Source organism: Neophocaena asiaeorientalis, unplaced genomic scaffold (genome assembly GCF_003031525.2).
Source record: "Neophocaena asiaeorientalis asiaeorientalis breed wild unplaced genomic scaffold, Neophocaena_asiaeorientalis_V1.1 scaffold438, whole genome shotgun sequence".
NCBI classification, from domain to species: domain Eukaryota; kingdom Metazoa; phylum Chordata; class Mammalia; order Artiodactyla; family Phocoenidae; genus Neophocaena; species Neophocaena asiaeorientalis.
In genome coordinates this window covers 2,008,606-2,028,738 of record NW_020173491.1, presented here as the reverse complement: position 1 = coordinate 2,028,738, position 20,133 = coordinate 2,008,606, and the positions used below count along the sequence as shown (strand labels likewise).

The window sequence follows — 20,133 nt, the reverse complement described above, 5'->3', positions numbered from 1 at the left end:
CGGCACCCTCCCCCGAGCTTCCCACCTGCATGGCTTGCCCGAGCCTCACCCCACCCCAGCCACAGGACCCAGCCCCAACGGTCAGAGCCGCCCCCCTCCCCGGTGACAATGACCGTCCAGGGCTGGGCCCATGCCCCAGGCCAGCCAGCGCAGCTCAAGCTGGTTGAGAAAGGGCTGTCTCTTTCAGCTGGCCTGGGTAGGCTGGTGGATGGGCAGCCCAGAGGTGCCGCAGGCACCTCTGTCCCGAGCTGGGGGTGGCCTGACAGGGAATGAAAGAGCACAGAGGAAAGCAGAGCCGGGAGAGCTCGGGACCTGGCCTTCCTGCTGAAGCCCCAGACCAACCCCTGGGGCCCTCCCGGCACGTGAGCCAGTCTGTGCCTTTTTGCCTCTTTGAGCTGGAAATGTGTCATTTCCAGAAAGAGCACAGCCAGACATTCAAGTGGACACTTTTCTCCCACCTCACCCCCATCGCGTCAGCACAGGCCTGAGAGAACAAGATCAGCCCAGGGCCCATCTCAGTCACAGAACCACAGCCCGGAGAGAGGGAGGGGCCCGTGGCTGGCACGCCCAATGCGCCCGGTCTCCAGAAGGGATCTGATGCCCAGAGGGGACAGGAGCTACCGAGTGCACAGCTGGCTGGCAGCATCCAGCCCCCAGGGGCGCCAGGGTCCCCTGCCCTGTTACCTGCTCCCAGTCACAGGCCTCCTTCATCCATGAGTCAAACACCAGCACGTAGCCCAGCGTCACAAGGCAGGCCCAGATGAGTAGCGCCGAAGCCCTGAGCCACCGGCGGACGAGGCACTCAACATACACGAGCGCGTAGAGAGCCACAAACACGGCAAGCGTGAAGAACGCCGTCCCCAGGACAGCCTGGTGTCTGGAGGGGTCCTGGGGGGAAGGGGTGGGGGGTGAACACACACAGAAATGCCATAGCTTTCCCCAGCGGGGTGCCACCTCCTCCAGAAAGCCTGCCAGGTTAGCCTGTCCAGCCTGCCCTAAGCAAGGTCACTTGCTGCTTCCTCCACGTGGGTGGTGTCCATCCTCCCTCTAAACATCAAGTTCTTTCTAACCTCAGGCTTTGTGCTGTTGCCTCTGCTAGGGGTGCCTTCACCACCACCTTTCCCCAGTCACCTGTGGGGCCCAGCCCTATGACGTTCTCACTCCCCACCCCTCCCCCTCAGGCGTCCCCCGGGGTCCCCAGCAGCTCTGTGCACACCTGCAGGGCACAGGTACAAGAGCACAGGAGCAAAGCTGTGCAAAGCCTCCTGGGGGAGAGGCCAGTGCTCCTAACTCATAAAGAACGAATGGATGTTCATGAGGAAATACGACCAAAGGCATCCCAGACAGGGGAAGAGCTGAAGGAAAGGTACAGAAGTGTGACACTGTGGGGAGAAGGTAACAGGCAAGACGTTCACAGGGGGACAGCACCTGGTTTCCCCCAGAGGCCCGTAAGCTCCATGAGCACAGAGACTAATCTGGGGCCAGCACCCAGTGGGTGCTCAGTAACTATGTGCCAAATGACAAAACAAAGGCCCTCGGGTTTACATCCACAGAGATACAGGCAGCACCGTCAGAGCGCCTACTGGGTGCTGGCCACCTTACACATATCGCCCGGCTAACAGCCTGTAGTCTCTGATGTTTTCTTCCAGAACTTTACTGTCCCATACGGCCACCACTAGCCACATGTGGCTATTCAAAATTAAATTTCCAATAATTAAAGATAAAATTGAAAATTCAGTTCCTCAGTCACACTAGCCACGTTGCAAGTGCTTAACAGCCACGCAGAGGTCATGGCTATAGCAGGACGAGGCCTAAGGCCTGCTGTCTTAAGAAGGATTCTGAGACATACACCCCCCCCAACCCCGGCCGGCTCCGTGAGAAAGAGTGCTGGGATTGATGCATGATGTCTGCCACGGGACTGGAAGTGGGAGCGGTGATACACGGGCCTTCAGTAAAATCAAAGTCCATTGTGGAGAAAAGTGAGGGTAATTTATTTGGCCAAATTAATGTAACATCTAAAACCACCCCAGACTTAAAAATTAAAATAAAAAATGTGTCTTCCTCCAGCCTAAATATGCTCCATAGCACTTTACAGATGCAGAAACTCAGGCTTTAAGAAGATAATGACTTGCCCAAGGCCTCACAAATACAAAGCATCAGAGCTGAGACCTGGAGCCCAGGGAAACGCCCACGGGCTGCCCCCACTCACCCCGTAGCTGAAGGCGATGATGATGAGGACGGCGCAGGCAGTGATGGCCACCAACAGGAGTGTGAGTAGCAGCGGTCCATGCTGGCTGGTGAGGCGGTACTTCTCGTAGAGCGTGTCGTGGTTGGGGTCCTCCTCGCCCTCGTTGAGGAAGTAGCGCCCCTTGGCCGGCATCCTCCACCTCTCGCACACCCGCCCAGCAGTCCACGCAGGAAACCCCGCAGCCTGGGGAGCATCTGTCTGCCGACACCCACCCCTGTGCGCCTAGGCCTCTGGTTTCTCCGAGCCTGGCAGGCGGAGCGGGGCAGGAGTCCCCTCAGCCAGCAGCTCCATGGACACACGGGGCCTGCACTGCTCCAGCCGCCAGGCCTTGCTCACTGCAGAGCCCGCATCCGCTTTTGCATCCAGGCCCGAATGAACAGACATGCAGGGTCCTCAGCTCTGCAGAGACACAAAGCAGACCAAGATTTGACCTGGACTGGGAAGGCTGGCATCGGGCGAGAGCAAGGCCAGGCCTCATAGCCCCAGGTCTGATTTATCAACCTTAACCAAACCTAACTTTTAGGTCTTTAACGCTTGGCCCACCCCAAGGTCATAAAGCTGGTCTCCTGTGTTTCCGAGAACTGCGCGGTCCGATACAGTAGCCACTAGCCACATATGACTATCAAAAATGTAATTTAAGTTTATTAAAAATGAAATTAGAAGTTCAGTCCCATATAGAGGCTACTTGGAGAAGATAAACGGTGGCAGGAGGTGGCCAAATCTACGACGTGGGCTAGTCAACAATAGTGGTACCCAGGAGAGATCCTGGAGGGCTTGTTAAAACACAAATCACTGGGCTGCATTCCCAGCGTCAGTAGGACTGGAAGGGGCCTGAGAAGAAATGTGCATTTCTCACATGTTCCCAGAAGACGCTGAAGCTGCTGGTCCACACTTTGAAAACTACTGGCCTACAGGACAAATAACCCATTATTAACCAGTCAGTACCATGAGAGAGAGTGGGGATGTTACAGAATAAAATAAATTTAAAAGGCTTACAAACCCAATGCGATATAATGGACTTTACCTGGATTTTGATTTTTAGAAAGCTGCAACTACAAAAAAAAATGTTGAAACGACTGGTGAAATCTAAACGTGAACTGAAGGTGGGATGAAGTTAATAAATTACACTTAATTTTTTTGAGTATAATAATAGCTTGATGATTACATTTAAAAATTTTGAAAGTTAAAAAAAAAATGTCAGCCACACCAGTCACATTTCAAGGGCTCAACAGCCACACACAGCTAGCGTTTATTACATCGGGCAGCACAGAGATAGAGCCCTTCTATTATCCAGAAACTTCTACTGGAAAGCACTGCTCTAGAAGTTTGAACAGTTTACTTTCACATGTGGGTCTCCGATCCATCTCAAGGAATTCTTGTGTATGGTGTGAGGCAGGGACCAAGCTTCTTTTTTCTGAATGGATATCTAATTACCCCACCAGCCTTTCGTGGAGCCACCATCCCTCCTTCAAGAGTTTTAGTGGAGGCACCTTTGTCCTAAGTCAGGTGGCCAGTCACGTGAAGTCTGTTCGCAGGCTTTCTTCTGTTCCAATGGCTCTTGTGCAAAGACCTCACTCACTCGATTACTGGAACTTCTCAATGAGTCTTCTGTCTCAGACACTAACGCCAGCTTCACTCAGAGCATACCCCTTGCATTCATGTTATGTTAAGCTTCCACGTAAGACTGAATTTTTCTAAAAGGGCCCACTGACAAGAATTTAAGAACCTTGCAAGCTCCGCTTCATAGATAAGGAAACTGAACCTCAGAGAAGAACACGGTGGACCCTTTATGACAAAGTTGAGAGCGGACCCCAGGCTTGCAATGCTTAGCCCAGAGGGGCTCCCTCTTTCCCCAGCACCATTCATTTATTTGCCCATTCCTTTATTCCCAAACAGCTCGTTAACCATGCCTATGGCACACCAGGCCCATTATATCTCCTGTGTGTCAGGCTAGCTCTCTCTCCCCCTAGGACTCCCAGTCTCCAGGGAGAGAAAGTTACCAAAAAAATGTGCAATCCCTAGATGTAGCGATTGGGGCTTGGGGTGGCTGACATATTCCCAGCAGGAACCTTGTGTCAAGGGAGCAGCCCTGGACCAGGAGTCCAGGCCCCCAACATCCTCCAGGCCTGCATCAGCTATAGGAACCAGGACAGGGCAGGGGGCAGGGAGGTGGTAAGATACGGGAAGGCTCAGGGCAGACACAAAGGGTGCAAATGGCCACTGGTGGAAGCTGTGAAGGAAAGTTGGTCCAGAGCCCCCAAAGGCAAAATAGCAGGGCACCCAGAGTCCCAGAGTCTGAGTGAAGTCCCCCAGTGAGTGCCAACTGCCTTGAGTAACCTTGGGGCCACCTTGGATCGGGAGTCACCTGTGGCACTATTCCACCTGGGACCTCCTGTTCCTGAAACCCCAGGAACAAAATGGAAAAACCACATGTTTGGGGGTGGAGGAAAGGGCTGTTTGCCAGGAGTCCTGGCCCCTCTGCTCCTTCTGGGCCCAGGCAGGTGTCTACAAGCCTCGGCAACTACCTGTTTAACCCAGGCAACCCTGAGGGGGTTGGGCCAGGACCGCCAAAGTATGCAAAGTGCTTGGACAAAAGCTACAAATCTGATGAAATACTACATGAAATACTGATTTCCAGCTGTCGCCAGCTGAGTTCTAAAATGTGCTTGGTGCCAACAGCCAAACCGTGGAAACACCTGAATACCCATCGACGGATGGATGGGTGAAGAAGATGTGGTGCATATGCATGGTGGAATATTACTCAGCCATGAAAAAGGATGAAATAATGCCGTCTGCAGCAACGTGGATGCACCTAGAGATTATCATGCCAAGTGAAGTAAGTCACACAGAGAAAGACAAATACCAAATGATATCACTTATATGTGGCATCTAAAACATGGCACAAATGAACGTATCTACAAAACAGAAACAGACTCATAGATATAGAGATCAGACTTGTAGCTGCCGGGGGAGAGGCGAGGGAGAGGGATGCACTGGAGTTTGGGGTTGGTAGATGCAAACTATTACATTTAGAAGGGATAAACAACAAGGTCCTACCGTATAGCACAGGGAACTATGTCCAATCTCCTGGGATAAACCTAATGGAAAAGAACATAAATATATGTGTAACCCACTCACTTTGCTGCACAGCAGAGATTTGCACAGCACTGTAAATCAACATCACTTCGATTTAAAAAAATCTGTAAAATTTGCATAGCACAGCCCACTAGTTTGCCACCTCTAAAGCTATACTCAGCAGTCTTTGTTCCACAAGAGGCATTTTTTGAGTACTAACCATATATGCCCAGCCCTGTGCTAAAGGGGTCACAAAACAAGGTAAGGTCCCTGCCCTGAGAAGCCCCCACCCCCGGGCACGTGTAAAACAGCTGTCATGCTGTCACGCCAGGTGCCTGCACATCCATCTCCACTCTCGCCTTCATAACCTGCTAAGGACAAGGTGTTACAGCCATTTCCCAGATGCAAAACTGAACCCAGAGAGGGAGCGTGCCTTGCCTAAGATTACACAGCTGGAGCTGGTTGGTAGAAGGGCTGGGATTCAAACCTGAGTCTGCCAGCTTCCAAACCAGGGCTCCTTGGCCCAGCCTCACTGTCTTACTGAACTGAGAAAGGCTTCCCCATGGAGCTCCTTCCAGAAGCAGCAGGTCCCAGTGACTGAACCAGTTGTCAGAAGTATACACAACACTGCCTGTCCCTCCGGCCTCGTGCAAACACCAGTGCACCGGGACTGCCAGGCTGAGAAACCCCAAACTCCAAGGAGCCAAGGCAACTCTCCACAGCTGCTCCATCCCCCAGACAAAGCCCCCAGAGCAGAGCTGTGGGTGGCCAGGACATGCACAAGTGTGCATGTGTGTGCACGCACGCACGCGCACACACACACACACACACACACACACACACACACACGCCATGGAGCCTTTCACCCCCAGATGCCAACCTGCCCTTCCAGGCACACAAAGCCGGGCTGAGCCAGGCATGGAGAGAGAGGGATTAGTGGAAGATTCCGAGAGTCTTGGGAACTCAGGCCTGGTAAACACTCTTCTTTGGGATCTAATTAGGCCACTTCCTGGGCAACGGCAGGCGGGAGAGGAGGCAGACAACGGGCAGTACTGGGCACGGAGACTAGGCCCCCCAGGGACCCCGTCCAGCTCCGGCAGAACGAGGCAGGGCTGGGAGGAAGGGCCGCACTTCTCCCTCCTGCAGACAACCCAGCACCGAGAGGCACCTGCACAGGCCAGCTCCTCTCCAGGATGAGACCCAGAGGCCCCTCTGTCAGGGCAGGTTTCAAGGCCCCTCTGTCCAATCTCCAGTTCTTCTGCCAGTTGCCAACTCAGCTGATAACTGGGAGGGCCCCTATGAGGCCCTGGATGAACCCCTTTGCCAGGTCTCCAACAAGTGTTGCCGCAAGCTCAGCTCGCAGGCCTCGGTGATGGGAAGCTCATCCCCTCTCGGGCCAGTCTTCTCCAGCACTGGGCGCGGCTCTGGCTGTAAGTCCGACCTGAGGTCAAGCCAGGCCCTGCCTCCCTGTCACTCCCTCACCCACACCCCGCGGGTCCTTTGTGAACTCCAAAGACACCAAGAGCAGAGACATTGAGGCCCTTTTACCTGGAGAGGCTGGATTCCCAGGGCTCCCTCACCGTCACTCACACCTCACAATAACTCTGGCAGGGGAGCAGCCCCGTCTCACGGAGGAGGGGGACCCCAAGGGTCCAGTTGGGAGGGTGTTTCCCGCTTCTGCTGGACATGGTCCTCTCCCCCTCTCTCAGCCCTGGTTCAGGGGCCACATGACCCAGGTCTGGCTCATCAGTGCAGTCTCTCCAAGCCGCAGTGACTGGTTTAAAGATGCACATGTGACCAAAACCATGTCAGTGAGAATACTCTTTGGGACGTTTGCTGGCCCACAAGGAAAAGATGCTCTCTTTGCCTGTGGCCTAGAGCTGCTGGCAGCCACCTGAACCACCACAGTAGACAGCCCACCTGAGAAGGAAGCCCACACGGAGGAATGGTGAGAGACAGAGCCCTGAACATACCCGCTGGGGCCCCCAGATCCAGCTCTGTCTGAGGCTCAGGCAACCCCCAGGTATTTCCTCCCAAGGCATAATCAATACCCCTCCCAGCTGAAGCCAGGGTGAGCTTCTGGCACTTGCAACCAAGAGTCCCCAGGTCCATGTTGGGCCCCCTGCCCCAGTCTGCTGTGTCCAGAAAGCCCTCGTGGTCCCTTGATGAGTCCAAGTCGGGAGAAGTTAGCTCAAAGGTGAGAGCGGGCCCCTGCAGACACAGCCAGTCCTGGCTAAGACCTCCTCTGGAGGGACGCCGGCCAGGGAGGGGAACCCTTCACCATCCCCACCCCAGCTCATACCTCTGTCACCGTGTCCCAAACTAAGCAGGGCAGCAGGGGGCCCAAGGCTGCAGGAGGAATTGGGGAGCGGAGGGATGTACTTAGGTGGAAACTGATACCGGCGGAATCAATCTCTTCCCCCAAGCGATCCTGGTGGACTCTGTTCCCCGCAGCCGCAGGGCCTGTGACTGAGCAGGACAGACCATCACAGAATCTACTGACTGCTTATTGTGTACCCAGCACTGTAGTCTCTCTAAATCTGCACCCCTGCCCTGTAGGTAAGACTGCTGTGTCTGTTTTACGGATGTGGGAGCTGAGGCAAAGAGAGATTCAGTTACTTGCCTGAGGTCACAAAGCTAGTAAAAGAGAGCTGGGATTTGAATACCGGCCACTCAGGGTCCTGCCCGTCACCCTCCCAGTGCTGACATTCAAAGAGCCCATAACATCTCAAAATGCCAACCCCTTTCTGCCCTCCCCCTTCAAGGCCCCAGACAGAGGGTGGGAGGCAAAGTGGACTCCATCAAGGTACCTCCCTCTGCCTTCCAGGGGCAAGATGAGGCAGCCATGCCAGGGAGCCTCCTCGAAGCCAGCAAGATCCAGGAGGGCCTCTTCCTCCAGGAAGCCCTCTGAACTACCCCATACACACCGTCTTCTCCCTTCCCTGCAACAAGACAGGACTGGGGTCTTCTTGCCAAATACTGACAGGCGGGGTCCAGGTTCCTCAGCTAGAAGAGCTGCTGGAGATAGGGTGCTGGGACCTCGAATTATGACTGCAGGACTGGGCCCTCAGGGGTGCTCAGGAAATCCTTCCCCAGCAGGACTGGCTGATCTGGCAGCACCCCCAGCCCTACCACACCCCTGGGGGAGTTCTAGCCCACCCCAGCTTTCACAGACACAGACAGGATACCCACTTCCTCACCCAAGCAATACTGGCAGGAACCCAGCCCGGCTTCCTCTGGCCCTGCCCTGGCAGGCCCCGGAGCTGTACAGGGCCTGGTGGCCCCAGAAAGAGGAAGTGGGGCCTCGGGGTGTGAAGCGGGGCAGGCAGGCAGGCCTAAGGAGAGGAGAGGGCCCACTCAAGCCCCTCAGGCCGGACCCTGTACCCACGCCCTGCCCAGGTGACGGTACTGCTGCAGCCAGGAACCCACCAGCACAGCCTTGCCCCCTAGGCCAGCCCAGTGCCTGGTGGGCTGAGTCACTGGCAGACTTTCTGTTTGCTGAGGGACTCATGTTAATGCCACCTCCCTCAGGAGACCCAGAGCTCTGTGAAGGAGAGCCACCAGCCCCGGCCTGGCACCTAGGGGCACCCAGAAAACCTCATGGGACTAAGGGCCTCCCCAAGCCTTAGCTTGTGCCGGGGCCTAACCTCCCTCCCCATACCATTCTCTCCTGGACATCTGCGCCCCTCGGGAGGCCTTCTGAGACTTCTATCAAACATCCCCGCACCTGCCTCACCAAATCGTGGTGGGATTTACGTCTGTGTCCTGCAGCTAGGCCCTGGCAGATGCTTGTGGGACGGTCAGATGGATGAGCCAACCAACTCGAGTCCTGAGTCAGGCAGAAAGGTGGCAGAGAGCAGGCAGGGCGGCTTTGGTGAGGGGGCTGGGGGGCGGGCATTAGGGTGGAAGATGATGAAAACAGACAAAAGGGTCTCCCCCAGAACCGGAAGTACCTGCCGCATCACACCTTCCCGCAGGTGAGCTGTACCTGGAGGGAGGAGGCCTGGGTTCAAATTCCAGCTCTGCTACCCTTGGCCATAGGAGTGGCAGAGTCTCTCACACTCTGGGCCTCAGTTTTCTCATCAGTAAACTGAGGTGCTGATACCCAACTTCGGGGGAGAGCGAGGCGCAGGTCGTCACAGCCAACAGGCCAAGTTCGTGAGGACAAAATAGCAAATGCGCCCAGAAGGAAGGCTCAATTCCCAGAGCTGAGGAAGCCCAACCATGAGGTCCAAACAGGAGAGACAGAGGTGCACGGGGGGCAGAGCCCCTAACAACCCTCCACTTTATCTCCCCACCCCCTGGCGACAGTCTGCAAAGCCACCAGGCAGGAGCAAAAGCCGAAGCCCCCAATAGCATATGCCCCCAGACAGCCCTGCTCCCCAAGAACTCCCAGGCTGACTCTACCCCAGCCTCTAGGGACCACAAGCTGTCACTCAGTCTTGGGGTCTAGAGACCTGTGTTCCAGTCCCAGCCCTGCCACTAACGTGTTCTGTGACCCTTACCTGATCCGGGCCTCGGTTTTCCCTCTGCCAAAGGAGATGGTTATGTCAAATCTCTGAGGCACAGCTCCGGGCTGGGCTAGGAACGAGGTTAAATCATAAAACAAAGAGAACTGAGGAAAAGCTGAAAAGCCTGCGTGTTGCCATCTGGCCCCAGAGGGCTAATTCCAGGGGTGGGGTAGGGAATTGTTCTTTGCTCCTGAAATCCTCCCTTCCACTCTTCCTCTGGATTAGGCATTACCCTAGTCAATCTCTCCTCTAAAACACAAATACCTTGTCACCCCTCCCCCGCAAGGCTCCAGCCGCCAAGGATAATAAATCCAGTTTGCCATCTCCTGTGCCAATTCTAATGATGGTTAGTAATTGCCTGGGAAGAGTTCATCTATTCATTCCCGCATCTTGACAGAGATTCACACATTCACTCCTTCAGCAGATGTGCACTAACACCTTCTATGTGTCAAGAGGAAACTCAGCTCCAGGCACAAGTTTTCAGAAGGCAGAGACCTTGGTGCCCCCTTCCCCCAGGTGTCTGCAAAGGGCTCTGCACACAGGAGGTGTTCAGGCAACAATGTTTACTAACTGACCAACTAAACAACCAGGTTCCCATATTGGAAAGAACAGCTATATCTTCTCCCAACTCTTGCCTGAAATTCCACCATTAGTTATTCATTCCTTTGAGTACTATCTTCACTAGGCTCCCCCTTTAGAATGAAAACTTTCATGCCCATGTTTCATTCCTGATCCCTTTCCCCTCGATAACAAAGAACAGAAAGGGGAAGTCTAGCTGGCCTTCAGGGACCTCATGTGGTGCTACCTCTGCCCAAGATGGCAGAACACTGGGCTTCCCACGGCCCACCCAGACAGTGGTTCTGCTGGTGACAGAAGATTTAACCCAGAGTAGCCACTGTCCTGGAAAGAGCAAGAAAGATTTAGGTTTAAGTCTTAACTTCTGCACTGCTAAGTTGCCTATTTAAAAAGTCAGCAGAGCCCAGAGGAGGGAGAGAGCTGGAGGCATAATTTATACCAGGATGATTTCCAAAGAGCAAGAAACCATGAAAGAATTCTCATATAATGCTGTAGTGAGTAAGTCCTTTCTAACCTGACACAAAACCTAAAAGCCACAATGAAAAGACTGATAAATTCGATTACAATTAAAAATTCTTTTTCTACATAGTAAAAACTATCAAAAGCAAAATCAAAAGATGAGCAAGAGATTATGGAGACATTTGCAATTTTTATCTCCCTAAAGAGCTAATCTCCCTCATATGTAAAGAGTTCCGACAAATCAAAAAGAACAATAACCCAGTAGAAAAATGGGAGAAGAGGATGAACAGAAAGTTCACAGAAAGACAATACAAATCTCTTAAATATTTGGAAAGAAGTTGACCTCACCCATAACAAGAGAAATGCAAATTAAAAATACTATGGAAAACCATTTCTACCTACCCAATTGGCAAAGATCAGAGCATTTCATAAATCTGTGTTGGCTAGGCCGGGGGCAGGGGCGGGGAACAGACACTCACGCTCACCCCTGGCGGGCGTGTGATTCAGCACAACGTCTGGGGCAGGCAGTTTCATCATATCTAACAGACTCACTAATACACACACACACCTTTTGACCTAGCAAACCTACATCAGGTAATTTATCCTATAAACACTTTCACGTGTGTGAAATTTGACATATGTACAAAATTATTCATTGCAGCACTATTTGTAATTGCAAAACACTGAAAACAATATGTGTTATCAGTCTGGGGAAGATAAATCACAACACATTCTTACAGTGGAATACAATGCAGCTATCAAAAAGATGCAGCAGCTTGAACCATACTGTGGAAGGGCATCCTGTGAAAAATGCACATGGTGAAGGTCACGCCTAGTATGGATTAGGACTGAACCAGGACACAGAAACACCAAAACTGCTGCTTTGTCGGAGTGAACAAATCTTACTCCTCCTCATTTTCAGTTTCTATTTCTATTGTTATAATGTAGCTTATGCAATTTTTTTAAAGTTTTCAGTAGAAAAAACAAGATCGACCATGTACATATAGTGCCTATCGTTAACAACACTGTATTGTATATTTAAAATATTTTCAAGAGACTTCCCTGGTGGCGCAGTGGTTGAGAATCCGCCTGCCAACGCAGGGGACATGGGTTCAATCCCTGGTCCGGGAAGATCCCACATGCTGCAGTGCAACTAAGCCCGTGCGCCACAACTACTGAGCTTGCACTCTAGAGCCTGCAAGCCACAACTACTGAAGCCCACGTGCCACAACTACTGAAGCCCGCGCGCCTAGAGCCTGTGCTCTGCAACAAGAGAAGCCACTGCGATGAAAAGCCCACTCACCGCAACGAAGAGTAGCCCCAGCTCGCCGCAACTAGAGAAAGCCTGCATGCAGCAACAAAAACCCAATGCAACCAAAACTAAATAAAAATATATTTTAAAAAAATTTTTTCAAGATGGTAGATTTTATGTGTTCTTATCTTTAAAATAATAATGATAAACTAAAAGGGGGAGGAAAATTTAGGCTGCGAGGGACAGGTTTATGGCATGGATTGTGGTGATGGTTTCACGGGTGTATACTTATCTCCACACTTACGAAGTTGTATACAATAAAAATGCACAGCTTTTTGTATGTCACTCATACCTCAATAAAGGGTTTTTTAAATAAATACATAAAGTAAAAAATAATGACCCTAACAGAAAAACTCAAAGGGCAATATAAAGCGACTGATCATTGAAGTGACGCTCTAAGTTTATTAACATGGAAAGATGTGTTCCTGTGTGTGTGTGTGTGTGTGTGTGTGTGTGTGTGTGTGTACATATATAAATATGTATGTGGGGACTTCCCTGGTGGCACAGTGGTTAAGAATCCACCTGCCAATGCAGGGGACACGAGTTCGAGCCCTGGTCCGGGAAGATCCCACATGCCGCAGAGCAACTAAGCCTGTGAGCCACAACTACTGAGCCTGCGCTCTAGAGCCCGCATGCCTAGAGCCTGTGCTCTGCAACAAGAGAAGCCACCGCAATGGGAAGCCCGCACACCTCAAGTAGCCCCCGCTCGCCACAACTAGAGAAAGCCCGCGCACAGCAACAAAGACCCACTGCAACCAAAAATAAGTAAATAATTGTTTTAAAAATATTTATAAAATATGTATGTGAATACACAAAAAATAAATAGAGCCTATAAATGAAAGAAGAAGAAAAGGAAAACGAGCCCCAGGTCCATCAGGTCTAAGACGCATGACCCTGAGTTACTTATCCTCCTCGAGCCGCACTTATCTCATTTGAAAGAAAGGGAGAATAACGTTCAGACCACCCAGGGCTTTGAGGGGATTCAGTGGAGGTGACGCAAGCAGAGCACGGTGGCGGGGGGCGGGGAGGGGGCTGCACCTGGCACAACACGCCAGGTCAAGACGACAAGTACTACCAAGTTGGCAGAAAGGGCCTTAAGGGCTGTGGGTGGGCCCAGAACCTGCCCCTTCCCCTTCAGCCCACTCTGTCATGAGCCTCGGCACCAAAGAGGTCAAGGCATCCCAGCCCCCTCCCTGCTCTGGAAGTGGCCTAGCCTCTGGGGTGGATACAGCAGTGTCAGCACCTTGGGACTGCTTTCTGGGGTACAAGCAGCATCAGCATCGCGTGGGCTCACACGCCCACGCAGAGCCTAGCTGGACCTCAAGGGAGCAGCTGTCCACTGGGTCAAGGAAAGCGGGAAGGTGGGCCTGAGCCAGAGAGAGCTTCCAGGCAGCACGGGGTCCTCACCCCAAGGCCTCTAGGGCTGTGGAGAGGAGAGGAGAGGAAACACAACGCCCGGCCCTCCAGACACGCTCTGCACACCCTGAACCCAACTGGGAGACAGAGGGCAGGAAACCCGACGGGAGGCGCCCCTGCCATCAGCCTCCAAGCACCTGCAGGGAAGAGGCAAGGTCCTTGCATCCAGACCCCCAGGGCGGGTTAGGGGTGCTCTCCCTCTGTTTCCAGCCAGGGGAACCAACTCTGGGATCCTAAGCTCCTCGTCCAAAGCCTCCTGGCTGGGATTCAAACTCAGAGCTGCCCACTCCAAGGCCCAGACTCCTTCCTAACCCTGCGTCTGCATTTCCTGAGGTGTGCCCTGCCCAACGGCAGGGCCGTGTAAAGCCACACGCACGCCAGTTTCTGGTCACAGGCAGTGCTGGGCTTCGCATTCTCTTCCTCCTTCTCTAAAGATACCCTGTGCACACTAGCAAATTCAAGGTTCTGAGAAGTCCTGCAGGAAAGCAAGCTGCTGAATTAATGAACACAGCTAAGCATTTCCCAGTCTTTTTGGTTCACGAGGCCCTTTTTGCATTAAATCTCTAAGGGATCCTCTTGGGGAAATGCTGACTTTGGCATCTCCAAGACTCGGCTCAGGGATCCTCCCCCAAGAAGACTCCCTGGGCAACTGTGGCCCACAGAGGCCACGATCTGCCCCTTTTCTGAGAGCCTGGGAGCTCCCTCAAGCTGGGCCCCGACTCCCCCGCCTCCACCTTCCCCTGGGCTGGGCTGCGTGGGTGCACAGGAACCAGCCCTGACCTTGGCCTTCAGGGTAGCATTCGGGGAAGACTGGAGGAGGCCCTGCCCTAGGGCAGTTTTCAGCTGGGGAAGCAATCTGCCCTGGGGAAGAGAAAGTGGGAAAAGGCACTAAATACCAACCAGGAAAGACCCTCCTGTCATACTTCCTGCCTCTCCCGCGCAGGGCTGCAAAGTGCCCCCTGCCTCAGTCTCCCCACCTGCCATAAGCAAAGCAGTGCGGGGGACAGAGACCTAAGGTCCAGCCCCGCTCTGCCTCTCGCCCTCTCTGGGCCTGATTCCTCCAGGGGCAGGGAAGGCCCCCAGGGTGTGCGAGGTCCCTTCTCACTGAGACTACCAGAGAAGCTAGCCACAGAGAGGGCAGCGGGAAAGGCACATGGAGAGGCACCTCCACGCAGAGCTCAGCAGGCCCTGTCGGGGCCGTGGCCTCCCCAGCACCCGTGAGGCATCACTGTCTATCTAGTCTGGCTCCCAAAGCCAGTGCCTCCCCATGAGGTCCTCCCTCAGACTCCCGCCACACCAGCCACCAAGAGTGCCTGGCCCTAAAGACCCCCCTTCCCCAAGGCTTCCTGGGGACTGTGCGAGGTCAAAGGGGCACATGGGGGACAGGGGCGGGAGGGCTGCCTGGTAAAGCCCAGCCCAGAGCCCGGAAGAGCCCTTCTGCAGGGGAAGCGGCCCCAGCCGACCTCCCCCGCACCCCTAAAAGCCCGGCTTCCGGAGCCACAAACACAGGGGCTCGGGAGCCCCTCCCCACGGCTGTCCCCCCAGCCCAAGCTCCCCATTCCTGCCTGGGCACCCCTTCCTTCCAGGCTCCGCTGGGCACAGGAAGTCGCCGTGATGGAGGCTCAGTCTCCGGCAGCCGCATGCCCCCCAAACCCAAGCCTCCCCTGGGATTTTCCACCAGGGCTCCCCACGCCTGTCCGCGGCCCCAAAGACAACGAGCCCCATCCTGCTCACCCCCAGCCAACCAACTCCTCCAGGGCTTCCTGAGACCTTCTCCTCGGCTGTGTGATTTGACTTATTTCGGTTCCCCAAACAAGCCCCACCCTTTTGTCTCCAGGCTAAGACAGTCTCAAAGCACTGCCTACCTCCCCACCCCCAAACACCCTCTGCCTGGCAAACTCCTACCAGCCCTTGAGAGCCAGGCTGAGCTGCCACCTCCTCCAGGAGGGCTGCCCAGCCTTGACTCAGTGCCTGCACTTCCCACCACAGAACAGGGCCCCTGGCCTGTCGCTGCCTGATCACGTGATGCCTCTACCAAGGCCGATGTCTGGCCACGCGCTGCCCTGCTTTCAGGACCCAACAGTGCCTGGCACATAGCGGACACTCAAACCCCAAATTCACGAACTGAGTCAAATACAGCCCGCCCTGAACCGCAGGGTCTGGCCCCCAACCCTGGGGTCCCTAGTCCCATCTGCTTGAGCTTTGGCACGTCACCTGCCTCTCAGGCCTCGATTTCTCACCTGAGCGATGGGGACGAAAACACTCCCCCACTCCCCGGCCTGTTCTGGCAGTGAAATGACCTCGTGGCTAAAAAACTCCTTACAAATCCAGAAACTTCGCACATGGAAGGAGGCCAACCTTGCTGTGTTGTTTCTACCACAGGAAAACAGGCCCCAGCCTAAGGCTCCCGTGCTGCCATCCAACAGGTGCCCACTGGGCTCCTGCCCTTGCCAGGTACCAGGTGAAGTGCTGAAGCAAACAAGATGGACGCAGGGTCCCTTAGGAGCCCATGCTGCGGGGAGGGAAGACACGTGTGCCAAAGAAGCCACACGAGGCAAAGAAATGCCAGGGTGGGAGAGGGCCCAGCCTCTGGCCGGGCAGCCTAGTGGTTGTGAGCACAGGCTCTGAGACCAAACAGGGGAGAACCCCAGCTCCACATCAGAGGAGCTGTGTGACCTGAGGCACGTTAATTAACCTCTCTGGGCCTTGGTTTTCTCATTTGTAGAATGGACTGGTGATGGTACCGAATGCCCAAGGGCCTCACACAGAGGCTGGCACACAGGGAGTGCTGCTACGTGGGTCCGCCCCAACTGGCTCCAAACAGGAGGGGTGGGCCTGAGAAACTCTGACATCACTCCCACCCCATCATCTCCAGCCGGCCCCAGGAGAGAGAGAGAGAGAGAGAGGAGGTGGGCCTTGGGGGGCAGGAACACGGCCGAGGACTAGGGCACCCACAACAAAGACCTCAACAACAAAGACCTGGGGGACACACTGCGAGTCCCAGGGGTCTCAGCCTCACTTCCTGTCAGCCCCCAAAAGGCAGCTCTTCTCTTCTCTTGGTCCTCTGCTCAGAAAGCAGGGTCTGACAAAGGGATGCCGGGGTGCCAGCCCCTGTCCCAGGCCTTGCCTGGCACTAAGGCACCCCTTCCAGGGAGTCTGAATATTTCAAAAGAGGACACTTCCCCATTAGCCAAGGACCCCATTAAAGCAACGCCTCCAGACGACTTATTCAAAGGGCACCTCCTCCCCCAGGCGGATGGGGCCCGAAGGAGAGGCCAGGGAGTAGGGCTTGGGCAGCAGGGGTGGGCGGGCCCGGGAGGCCCCTGGCCCGCACAGCAGGGAGGTGCGCAGGGATAAGGTCAGCCTGACTACTGCAGAGATGAGGAGAGAGACCAGGAGGAGAGGACGACCACCCCAAATCCACATCCCCCACTGAGCGAGGCCAGGGAAATGTGCCTCCAAACAGCCCTGACCAGGAAAACACACTCGCCCCGGGGCTCTGGAGCCCTCTGGGCCTCAGTTTCCCCATCTGTGCAGAGAAAGGCTGCAGCCCTGGATCCTGGGCCTCCCCCTGCTCGGCCAGCCAGTGATGCCAGGAACCGTCGACCCAAGTCAGCTGCACCTGAGGTAGTGAACTAAGCCACTTCCAAGGGCAAGAAGGCCTGGATTCCTGGAAGACAAAGAGGCCTCCGGCAGGTACTCTGGGTCCTGAAGGTGGGTGGTGGCACCACTGACCACACACCACCACCACCCCCGGGGGGCCTCACGACGCCCGAAAGCCAGGCCTGCCACGCTGCCACCCCCAAGTGGGCACGAGTCCCCCCTGGGTCATCCACCCCATCACCTCCAGCCCAGCTCAGAAGAAAGCAAGAGAAGGTGGGCCTTGGGGGCCAGGATCACGTCTGAGGACCAGGGCACCCACAACAAAGGCCTCAGTTTGTTTCTTTTTCCTCAGGCACAGCTGTAGGGTAACAGAGCTCAAGGCGGGTGGGCAGACAGAGACACAAAGAGGAGGGTGTTCCTGGTGCACCCAGCAGAGCCCAGGGGGAAGGGGGAGGCTGCCGAGTAGAGCAGACACACTTGCACCCCGTCTTCTCCTGAGCCCGAGGACCCCTGAGGGGGTGACACGAGGCAAAAGGGGGCTCGAGGTGGAGAAGCACTCAAAGGGCAGAGGGGGCAAGCCGACCTGCCGCCCAAGCCAGGGGGCGGGCCCGGAGTGCCTGAGACATAGAACTGGGGGCGGGCGGGTGGCTCGCCAACACGGCGAGGGGGGCAAAAGCCAGGAGAAGGGGTTCAAACGTGACACCAGACAGGAGGAACTCACTGACATGTGTGTAAGAGGAACCCAGGAACCCCACGGGCCTCCTCTCCAGGGCTGCCCCACCCCATCTTCACAACAGGGTGGGCTCAGGTCTATCCCCCAGCACAGCATTTAGTGCCCCAGAAAACGCCTGTGAAATACCCTCGTCAGAGATCAGCACATGCAGGGAGAAACGACGATCCCAGGCATCGCGGCGAGAAGGGTAACCAACGAGGGAATGAGGCCACCTCTGCCCAGGGCTCACGCCCCACCCCATCCCGACACCTTGTCCTCCTTCGAAGGCTTGGGGTGCGTGTGGGCGTGGGGAAAGGGCAACCCAGGGAACGGAGGTACTTCAGCCCAGCAGGTCTGCGCCCGGGACTGGGCAATGCCCCAGCCATGACGCAGCCCCTTGTGAAATGCGTGGGAGCGGTAGGTTGAGCCCGATGCCAGCGGCTGTCAGGTGGGCACCGTGCCACCCTCCTTGGGGGGTGTTGGCAGGAGCCACAGGTGGGCAAGTGGAGACTCCGCAGGCAGGCTCAGCTGGGAGGGTGGGGGCAGAGCTGGAGGACCCCTGGAGGGGCTGGCAGGATTCCACACACACAGGCTGGGGGGCTCGCCACTGCCAGGGACCTCTAGGCCTCGGCTTGCTGGTCTCAGATGCCTGGGGAGCATTTTTCACGCATTTAACTTTCCCAGCAACCTGCCTGGGCGCTGCCATTTACAGATGAGGAAACTGAGGAATAGAGAGTCAGTGATTACTCCAAGGGCTACCGGCTACCAGGGAGGCCTCTCAGTGACACCCCTCAGCTGGCCCTACCCATCCTCACCTCCGAGGCTCCCTTCCCTAGGGAGGTCCACCCTCCCACCCAAGGCAGGACAGGGCAGTAATGACAAACACCTCCACTTGGGTAGTGGCTTCTCTGTGCCAGCCGTACCACGTACATCCCTTCGTTTCATCCTACAACTACCTGGCACGTTGGGTACCATAAGCAGCCCATTTTATAGATGCAACAAACTAGCTCAGCCCCTTGGTCATCTCGCACGCTGCCGGGAAGAGGCACAGTGCGGCTGAACCCAGGCCATCACCCAGCTCTGCCTGGAGACGGGCTGGACGCGGTGACCTCCGGAAGACCCAGCTCCTCTGGCGACTGTTCAGACGCCAAGGCCTCATTCACTGAGCCAGACTAACTCCCAGCTCTTTCTACACAGGCCTTTTTAAAGGCAGTAAACCATCAGCACTTCCCTCTCATCCCTAAGACCCGACCCCACAAAAGGCTAGAATCGGCCACTTGGACTCAGGTGCCCAGTGTGACCCGCTCTGCCTGCTCCCTCAGGGGGCCCTGGAACTTTCCCGGGCGAGTTAAGCACTGCCCTTGGCCTGGGCAATGGGATGTGGAAAGCTGCCTTCTGCTCAGTGCGATGTGCCCAGGACAGGAGGAGCGAGGTGAGGGACAGGCCACCGGCCACCCCTTCATGACCCCTGGTAATGGTGGGATGGCAAGTCATGGAAAATGCAAAGGGCTGGGTCATCCACCTCCCCGCTGAGGCAGGACTCGAGCACGGGTCCAAGAACACACGGCCCAGCTGGGGCGCGAGCCCTGACTCAGCCCAGCCACCCCGCAGCGGGGACAGGCAAGACCCTCCGCCAGGAAGGCTCCCCCGCACTAGCGCTCCAAAGCCACCCAGAGCCCCTGTTCAGCTGTGCTGCCCCCCACCAGCCTCCCCAAAGGCACAGCGTCCCTACCCAACCCCAGGCCTCGAACGCGGCGGCTCTCCGTGAGAGGTGGTATGTGCAAGTGGACGCCCCCGGGGACCGACTCCCTGTGTGGCCCAGGACGAGACGGTGCCCTGCTGGCCTTGGGCTTCTCGAACTCCGTCAACTGGGGACAGACGACACTACCACACAGGGTGGCGGGGAGGCAGGGAATGGGTTAGACCAATAGTTACAAACCGTACAGGGGGGTGCACATGCCCAAAGTGATGTCAAGTTGGGCCTCTGTCTCCTCTTGAGAAGCACCTCTGGCTTGTGTGGAAGCCCCACTCCTGCCCAGTTCCTCACCCCCTACCCCCGGCTCACTGCGCCAGCCCCCAGCCCCGTAGGGCCCATAGGAAGACTGCCTCTCCCGAGACCCACTCCTGGCAAAGAGGCCCCGCGAGACCACCCTCAGCCCCGACCCCTGGGAAAACGGCCGCCAGTAAACAGTCACTTCTTTTCGATGAATGACCACTGGCG

The 20,133-nt window shown here is 55.6% G+C and overlaps 1 protein-coding gene across 12 annotated transcripts in view; it reads right to left on the bottom strand.

The window, feature by feature from the left end:
- Positions 1–20,133, bottom strand: part of ADCY7 (adenylate cyclase 7) — a 57,779-nt gene that overhangs the window by 36,114 nt on the left and 1,532 nt on the right. For 6 of the 12 annotated variants that reach the window (XM_024747320.1, XM_024747319.1, XM_024747311.1 and 3 more), the window contains exons 1-4: positions 15,332–15,441; positions 5,306–5,346; positions 2,210–2,647; positions 685–888 (exon numbers count right to left, since the gene is read on the bottom strand). In XM_024747320.1, coding sequence (XP_024603088.1) covers positions 685–888; positions 2,210–2,380 — 375 coding nt within the window. In that variant the 5' untranslated portion in view covers positions 2,381–2,647; positions 5,306–5,346; positions 15,332–15,441. Of the gene's footprint in view, positions 1–684; positions 889–2,209; positions 2,648–3,738; positions 3,869–5,305; positions 5,347–8,250; positions 8,649–9,828; positions 10,572–15,331; positions 15,442–20,133 lie in introns of those variants that run through there. The other 6 variants (XM_024747314.1, XM_024747313.1, XM_024747315.1 and 3 more) reach the window with 6 other exon arrangements.